The sequence below is a fragment of the Galeopterus variegatus genome, unplaced genomic scaffold (genome assembly GCF_000696425.1).
Source record: "Galeopterus variegatus unplaced genomic scaffold, G_variegatus-3.0.2 Scaffold223, whole genome shotgun sequence".
NCBI lineage: Eukaryota > Metazoa > Chordata > Mammalia > Dermoptera > Cynocephalidae > Galeopterus > Galeopterus variegatus.
In genome coordinates, this window is record NW_007726334.1 from 427,714 (window position 1) to 437,057 (window position 9,344).

The 9,344-nt window shown below is 45.3% G+C and overlaps 1 protein-coding gene across 1 annotated transcript in view; it reads left to right on the plus strand.

Moving 5' to 3' along the window:
• CREB3L2 (cAMP responsive element binding protein 3-like 2) overlaps nt 1-9,344 on the plus strand; it is a 126,139-nt gene that overhangs the window by 89,592 nt on the left and 27,203 nt on the right. Inside the window, exons 5-8 of the mRNA XM_008566124.1 lie at nt 2,246-2,430; nt 4,324-4,470; nt 5,707-5,765; nt 7,034-7,102. Coding sequence (XP_008564346.1) covers nt 2,246-2,430; nt 4,324-4,470; nt 5,707-5,765; nt 7,034-7,102 — 460 coding nt within the window. The remainder of the gene's footprint in view (nt 1-2,245; nt 2,431-4,323; nt 4,471-5,706; nt 5,766-7,033; nt 7,103-9,344) is intronic.

Sequence of the window (9,344 nt, forward strand, 5' to 3'; positions counted from 1 at the left end):
TTGTTATTTTGTACTGAGTGATAATACATCAGTGCTGTTCAGCTTTATATACTGGGTTAAGGTAATTTCATTTTTATGACACCAGTTATTACTATCGAATGCATCTTGTTCTTTTAATTTAGGTTGCAATATGCTTCAGAAACTTCCATAACCGCAACAATGAATCCCATGGTGGTTTCAGAATCTGGGGTCACTGGAGGAGAAATGTTTCATGAATGAAGTAAATGGCAGTCCCTCCTCATTATCCTGGATAAACAGAAGGAAATTCAATATCCTCAGATGCATCAGAGCTTCTAAGCAAAGTAGCATGTTGTCCCCAGCTCTCTCAGTAACCCAAGAGTGGCATTTCAAATGATATTAAGAAATCTGATCCTGATGCATCTGTGGCCACATCAGTAGCTCTCAATAGGTAGGAAAGACGAGATTCAAGTTTGCCTCACTCACTTTTCCTGTCATCCCACTTCCATTTTTTGTGGGGTACCCTCTGCTTGGAAAGAAGAAAAGCATTTAAATAATTTGGCCCATGCCAAGCAAAAGGAACAGGGGAGCTCTAGGTACTCTTGGCTGGGTTTTCAGAATGTAACAGCACAGTGAAGCAGATGCTGGAGCCCCTAATAGCTTAGTCTGCTTCCTGTTTTTTTTTGTTTTTTTTTTAATCATGAAGTGCCATTGTGGCACTGGAAAAACCTTGGTTAACACTGTTATGACTCCTACTTTCTAGGCAAGCACATATGTATTTAAGGCACATTCTGACCCTCCTTAGCTGCCTGCAGCTATTAGTAGGAGCATTGGAAATTCTATAGGGTTATTTAGAATATTCTTTAGCTTTAAGAGTGCCCATATACACTGCAAAGCCCAGGGAGCTCTTTGGAAAGACTTTGGCAGAGAAAAAGGGAAAGAGAAGGCATCTAGAGAAAGGTGGCATGTTGGAAAAAGAGAAGGGTTAGAAAGAGAAAATGAGAATAAGAGAGAGAGAAAGAGATGAAAGAAAAGTGTGCTAGGGATTGGGGGTGGGGGGTGGGGAAGGGAGTGTGACTGAGAGGATGTCACCAGTTGTCACCTCAGTATTTTAGGAGAGAGCTGCCTGTTTGCTGCTTGTCGTCTGTAGGGGCAATATGGGTGGGTCATTTATCTCAGGAAGGCCCCTCCCATCAGTAGAACCTCAGGGGTCTCCATTTGGAGGGAAGAGGAAAAGACGTGCTGAGGCAACACTGTGGCCCCCAGCAGTTCTCTGGCTGAGCTCACCCAGACCCAGGTGCCATGCCCAGTGCAGGGCTGCTAGACTAAGGGCTCTATTGTCCTGGGGGTGCCAGGAGGGGTTTGGGGAGAAGGGCTTACCTGAAGCCATCTCCCTTGGCTGAGGAACAGTTGCTGGCACAGCAGAAATATCCACTGTTCAGAAAAAGGAGTGGGACCTGAGAGTGCCCTTGCTCAGGTTCAACCTAGGCTGGATTTTTCTTTCAGAAACCCATCCCTGCTGCCCTGGAGGTGCCCGATGGACACCGACTCAGGCTCCACAAGCCCTGGCACAGTGTGTGTTGTGCCTCCCCGAGGGAAGGTGCAGGGTGGACTTTTACGTGCTGGGGGAGTTAGAGGAGAAAGCTCCCCTGCACCCCACCTACTTCCCCCATACCCGTCTGTCTGTGTAAAGATGAATTTCATATTTCCTGAATGAAGAATGCTGGCATCTTGCCTGGGGGCCCGACCATGCATATTCCTCTAGGAACAAATGAGCTTTTTTCCAAGCAGCTATTGGGAACACTCATGGGCTCCCTGACTTTGCTATTTAAAAAAAAAAAAAAAAAATTTAAAGTGAAGAATGCATTAGCATGGTTTACAAGTCAAATGTAGTAAAGTGTCTAGAAAGAATACAATGAAGTCTTGTCATCATCACCCTTTCATGATCTATCCTAATTTCTCTCTACCCACCGTGGGTCACATTTTCATGGTTTCTTGTACAAACTTGCAGTGTTTCTTTATGCCAATCCAAGCAAACAGGAGTCTATATTGTCTTCCTTTTCCTACAAAAGGACGATGACTGTGTGCACTGTTCTGCACCTGGCTTCCCTCTCCCCTCCACACTTAACCATATATCTTGGTGGTCCCTCCATGTCAGCTCGTGGAGATTCCTCATTCTTGGTTGGGCTGCTCTGAGTTCACTGTGTGGATGTACATAGTTTGTTTTCTCAGCACCAAGTCCTGCTCTGTTGCTCTGTGATGGATGAAATGTGCTTTCTTTCTTCAGCCTCCGTGGACCACCTGCACTTACCGCCAACCCCTCCTAGCAGCCACGGCAGTGACTCAGAGGGCAGCCTGAGCCCCAACCCTCGCCTGCACCCCTTCGGCCTGCCTCAGACCCACAGCCCCGCCAGAGCCGCGCCCCGGGCCCCCTCTGCCCTGTCCAGCTCTCCTCTCCTCACAGCGCCTCATGTAAGTGTGGGGTGGGCATTTCTGGAACCTTCTCCATTTTGTCATGTGGGGCTTTATCAAGGCTGTTTGATTTTTACTCTTGCAAAGAAGTTCCTGTTTAGTGGCCAAAGCAGGAGGATAACAACCTTAAAGAACATTTTAAAGAACAGCCCATAAATCTTATCTTGCTACACAGTTCTCCCCCTGCACACTGCTAGTTTTTATTCATGTTTACTTCACAGGGCTATAAGCATGAGGAATAAATATTTTGGTTTTTTCCTCTACAGAATTAGGCCATAAATATTTACCATTATTTAGGTGGTCTTTATGGTCAACAACAGGAAATATCTTCTATATTTTAAATAAGCAGCCTTTGGCGAACTTAAAAATCTCTGAGTTAAATTCTTTGATGCCTAAAGTCCCCAGACATGGCTTAACCCTTTTTTTNTCTTATTTCCTTCCCCAAGCCTTCCCTTGTCACACAAACTTATATACATGTTCTTTTCCCAAATTTTTAATGCGCCTTCAGGTAATATTGCAGTTTATCATTTAATTACTCTCCTCCTTTCATGGGTATCAATCTGGTCTTGCGGTCTCGATCATAAGCTACTTCGGGATGGGGTTCGTTTTGAGTCCTCTGTGGGATGTAGCACAGAGACGTTAAATCAATTAATGTAACTTTGAGAGTTTGGCTTCGTTCTGTCCCAGAAAGTTCTAGATCTGTAGCCACATTCTTCTACCTCACCATTACTGAGGACAAGGAAATTAACTCTTTCCACTCCTTCACCTTCTCAGTTTGAACCTGACTTCTCTCTCCTGGGATTACTGAATAGCTTTCATTCTACACATCTGTGTCCTACCGTGCTCAGTCCTCTCTACGTGTTTATGGAGGAAATCTTCCCCATGCCATGCCTTTGCCCAACAACCATGTTGTGTTTCCTACCCTCTGCTGCTTCATGAACTCTTCACCCTCTCTAGGCAGAGTGGCATCTCCAATTTCTTTTCAAAATACTACCTCTGGCTTGGAATGCCCTCTTCTCTCTTGTGTAAATCATCTCCTTTCTTTTAGGAGGTCCAGTTTAAGTCTTATTTCCTTCCCCAAGCCTTCCCTTGTCACACAAACTTATATACATGTTCTTTTCCCAAATTTTTAATGCGCCTTCAGGTAATATTGCAGTTTATCATTTAATTACTCTCCTCCTTTCATGGGTATCAATCTGGTCTTGCGGTCTCGATTATAAGCTACTTCGGGATGGGGTTCGTTTTGAGTCCTCTGTGGGATGTAGCACAGAGACGTTACATGGTAGGGACTCAGCTTGACTAATTATAAACGTGTCATCTATTGTGGGGTACGTGAGATGAGCTACAGCTCTCATCCTCACTGCTGATGGACAGCCTGGGACTACTGACACCAGAGACTTCCATAGAAGGTGCCTGCAGGTGTATCTCCGGGAGCCTTGGCTCCTTAGCTGTTCAGTGAAGGTGAGAAGCTCCTGGTGTATAGAAAGCAAGTTAGCAAATTGCATTTTCAGAAGGAGAACAACGAAACGTGCTGTTTACAAAGCAGAACTCCCAGTGAATCCTTCATCACTCCAAGGCCCGGAAACCTCCAGGGATTCCTTTTGCTTTTGACATGTTAGCTAGTGGGGTGCTTCCTGGGGTATGATGGGTGGAGGCTCCTTTAACTTTTCCCTTTAATTATAATCCTTGGGTTATACCACCCACATGGGAGTGTCTTTCTGTCCTGCTTACACTTCAAACTACCCATTCTCACCCAAAGCAGATGGGAGGCCTTTCTTATGAGCCATCTGTAAGACGTTAGTACAGACTCTCCTCACCGTGGAGTCTGGAGGTGATTCTTCATTGTGCCCAGTTACTCTTCTTTGACCCTTTTCTGCTCCTTGGTCCGTGCAGAAACTGCAGGGGTCAGGCCCATTGGTCCTGACAGAGGAGGAGAAGCGGACTCTGATTGCTGAGGGCTATCCCATCCCCACCAAATTGCCCCTAACAAAATCAGAGGAGAAGGCCCTGAAGAAAATCCGGAGGAAAATCAAGAATAAGGTGAGCACTTCAGTGAGCAGAAACAGAGAACAGAATTGAGCCCGCATGTCCTGCCTGCCTTCCCACGGCCAACACTGACCTGTCCCACTGTGGGGACCAAGGCGCAGCCCTTTTCTTCCCTTGGGCTCAGGGGAGGAGCAGACTGACCACTTGCCCCATCTTCCAGCCCCTTTCATCCAACCCTAGGCCAGTGGATTCCCAAGTCAGAGTGGGAATCCTTGGTGCCAAGACAGTCTATTCAGGGGTGGGAAGAAGACCTTAGAACTTCCATTAACGTGTATTGTTTTTTATTGGTGCCTTTTAAATTTCAGTTTTATGGTGTATACAATATTTTCCTCTAGTACATGTGCACATAATTTATAAATAAATATAAGCATATTCAGGGTGCTTGCTTGAATTTTTTTTCTTTCTTTTTTTTTTTTTTGTCTTTTTTCGTGACCGGTAAGGGGATCGCAACCCTTGGCTTGGTGTTGCCCGCGCCGCACTCAGCCAGTGAGCGCACCGGCCAGTCCTATATAGGATCCGAACCCGTGGCGGGAGCATCGCCGTGCTCCCAGCGCCGCACTCTCCCGAGTGCGCCACGGAGCCGGTCCTGAATTTTTTTTCTTAATAGGAGTTTGTGATAAAAAGAAATCTGCAGTCCACTGGTCTCTATCTGGGCTCAGCAGTCTCCTCTCCTAGGCCCCTCCAGTGCTGAGCACGGCTGGGGAGGCCCAGGGGCATGGCTCAGACACAGGCAGAGCAGGAGAGAGAAGACACAGATCACAGATAGACAGACGGCAAGAACGTAGTTATTACGCTGCACTATACAAGGGTATTTTTACAAGTTTGTAGAAAAAATAGAGTGAAAGATAGTATGAGTATTTCCATGAACTTTTTGAAGACCCCTCATACAAGACCAAGCCCGACTGAGGTCCAGAATGTTAAAATCACTTATCTGAGACCACACTGATGGTTTGGACCCACGTGTTCTGTTATGGCTCCTGGTCCAGTGTCCTTTCCACTGAGGGCCCAGTTTGTTGGGAAGTAGGTGGGAGCCTCATCTGGTTGAAACCAGGGAGAACAGAAGAGGTGATTAGTAGGTGAGCATGGAGGCTAAACACACAGCAAGCAGCCACAAAGGTGAGCAGGGCTTTGGTGGTTTCTGTGCTAAGGGCTTCCTGTCTTCCGTTTACATGTCACTGGTTTACTTGCAGAGCTGCAAATTAATCCCCCCCGCCCCACTTTATCTCTCAGATTTCTGCCCAGGAAAGTAGAAGGAAGAAGAAAGAATACATGGACAGCTTGGAGAAAAAGTAAGCCTCCTGACAAACCGGTTGTGTTCATTGGGCAGTATACATAGAGCAATGTGAGTGTGCTAAGAATCTGTGAGAAGCATGGAAATTCTTTCTGGACACCTTGAAAGCCTGTAGATTTATCAGCTGTATTTTGCCTGCCACCTACTGGTTATTTGGGGGCAAGTTTGTAAGTACACTCAGTCAGTAGGCGTTTGAACCACACCATTTGCAGCCAAGGATCCCCGAGTCCTTGGAGGCTTCCTTTCAAACAAGTGTAAATATTAACATTCCTGCAACTCCTCGGAGGAGAGGCACTGTTTCGGCCCAAAGGAGCAGTGCCACTTAATCAGTCCCCCTGGCACACTCCCTCACGCCCCGGAGAGAGCACACGCTGAGTGAAATGAGTCTAACTGGTGCTCTGCATTTTCTGTCCACTGCAATTCACTCGATAGGTGAGTGACTTACAGAACACTTGAAGGCACCCTTTGTTCTCTTGAAAAGCCTGGAACATCAGGAGGACTGTCAGAAAAATATGAATTAAGTACAATTTCATATTAGCCCTATAAAATAGTTCTCCAGCTGACAGACTAATATCATTTAAACCTGGGAATGCGGCCCCAGACCCAGAAACGAGCATTCATGTCTAACCGGGAAAGGAGTGGTCAGTGGATTCTGGCTGATTCTAGACATTCCTTTTGAAAGTTTAGTGGTTCGGTCACCAGATTTAAGTATTGCTAATTTAGCATTAAGTAGTCCCATTCTGCTCTATCATTTTCCACAGGTACCCAGGGTCCAGCTTTTTCTATGAAAATCTCTGTACTGCCTCTTTGGGACATGCATTCTTTGTCTTGAGCTCCTGGGTTTTTGTTCTCTTTTCCCCCACCCAAGCCCCATGGCTTCTTATCAGTCCTGCTGGCCAAGAGTACAGCTGATAGCATCTGAATCCATGTAGCACAGAGGGAAAAGTCTGATGGGCACTGAGAACAGTAGGGAAGAGTCTGAGAGAGAAGCAAGGTTGTGACACCCTAAAAGAGGTTTATGCTTTGTACAGTCCCTACTCATCTCCCATTATGGAGGCACTTGTCACTCAGCTCCCTCTATTTTTTTTTTTCTTTTGTTTCTTTACCGTTCTTTCGAACTCACACTGGTCAGGCTCTTTCCCTCACCTCCCTGGAATAGCAGATTTTCCTTATTTCTTTAATCTCACTTAAATCCATCTTTAGCTCCTGGTTTAACATTCACTCTACTGATAATAGCTAACTTTCTTCTTTCTCTCTCCTCTGTAGGGTGGAGTCTTGTTCAACTGAGAACTTAGAGCTTCGGAAGAAGGTGGAGGTTCTGGAGAACACCAATAGGTAAGTGTCACTGGGGTGAGAGCTAACTGAGCTGCCTAATGGAAAGTGGGGAACGATGAGGGCAGAATCCAGGGCCAGTGATGGAAGACAAGTGAAGGAGATCACACTGAAAGTATAGTTGTGCCAGGGCGCTCAGGACAGCTGAACTCCGCCCGCCTGTTCCTGTCACACATGCACACGCATGCTCACACACTCATGAACATACACCCTCATATGCATGCACACATACATACATGCACATACATTCTCATGCGCACACAGGCACACACATACTTGCACACACACATGCGTGTTCTTTACTTTTCTAGATGATATAAGTTTGTTGAAAAGGCTGGTCATGACAAGGACTATTATAAGGGGGTTAATAAAAAGGCTGGGAGGAGAATAAAGTCAGTAAGTCTGATTCTCCTAAAAATGACACCAGACTTTAGAGATGGACAAGGAAGCCCTGGCCACTTCATTGTCACCTAATTGTAATAGTAAATGGTGTTCATTAGTTAAAAAAAGAGAAAAAAATTGTTTTTTAAGATTAGTTTTAAAAAATTAATGAATTGCATTTCAAACCCATTTTGAAAAGATAACTATGGGACTGAGTTAATGAATTCCTCTAGTGCTTGCTGTGCCAGGTGCTGTTTTAAGCACTTTACAGATATTACCTCATTTAGTCCTGTGAAGTGGTACTATTATTATCCCCATTACATAGAGGCAGTAACTGAGACTCAGAAAGGTTAGGTGATTTGTCCAACGTCACACAGGAAATGCTAGAGTTACATTTGAATGCAGGCAGTTTGGAGCATCAATATGGGAAGAGCATATTGAGCTTTAACTCTGGGTCATATGCAAGTGGTTAAGGGATAGGAACGGGGTTAAGGTACAGGATACAGAAACTGGCTGTCTGGGAGTTTCATCCAGAATGTGTGTCTTTGTGTGCGTACTTGGTGCATGCCTATGCTCTGAAAATTAAAGTATGCTTTAGTCAGGGAATCCTGTCACCCTTAGTGTTATAGATCCAACAAATCAAGCAGAGAAAAATGGGCTTTTGGGTAAGAAAATATTAATTAACCCTCTTAAGGGTCAACATGAATGCCTAATAACAATTTTGCAAATGTTAAGGGATCAGGTTAAATCTCTTTTTGTGTTGATAATGACATTGAATTTGACCTCCATATCCTGTATTTTCCCACTATTGTTGCTCAAACAGCAAGCTAATGCACTTATAAGTTAAGACTACCATCAGTGGGCATATTGGACATTGGGATCCCACTTAGTTTCCCTCTGCATTTCTGGGAACATGTGCTCAGGTAGCAGGTCAAGGGCAGTTCACCTCGAGCGCTGTAGACAGACTACCTTCAGGGGGGAAACGTCAACAGCTTGGTGTGGCATTCCCTTGGTCTCCTGGGGCGAAGGAGCTGGTTTCAGATACCACTGTAGGATTCTGGTTTCACTGCTCCCCTTTGGCCATTAGCCTCCTGAGGCTTCACCTTTTCTAATCTCCACCTTCACTCCTGTCAGGGGGGTTTCCTGAGGCTTTTCTGGTTGTCTGGATCTTGCTCTCCCAGCCAGAGCCTGTAGCCATCTCTTTAGAATCCTGAGCAGGTTGGAGTTCCTGGTACCTGTCCTGGCACTTGCTGCCATGGAAGCCCATGGAAGTTCATGAATGGGACAAATCCCACGGAAGTTTATGAGTGGGGCAAATCCTGGCTGTGAATTGGTGAAAGGGAGAGAGGAATCTATCAAAGATGACCTTGGAGATTGTGTCCAGGTTCCATTTTGTCCAGGGGCTCCAGTGTCAGGCCTTCTGCCGGCCACACAGGGGCAGCAGAGGCACAGCAGGGCTGTTCTGGGGCAAAGTGGTTGCCTGGGAGGGAGCCCCAAGGCATCCTTGCCCAGGAAGGGGTCTCTCTTCTCCTCTCTGGAGTGACAGTGCTGTATCATTTTATTCATTTGTTCATTCATTCATTCACCCCTTGATTATCTTGAACATTTTTATTTTGCTTGCTTGTTTGAATCATATATCCAAATAAGGTCCATATGTTAAAACTGGTAGATATGCCCATTACATGTCTTTTTATCTATAGGTCCTCTTCCATCTCCATTCTTGTTACTAAGTAAAGAAATCAGTCAGTTGTCTTATAAAGTCTCTCACAGTCTCAATTTACCTATAACATCCTTGTGGTGCCATTTAACACAGTCCTATGTCTATTATAGACTATATATATATATATATATATATATATATATA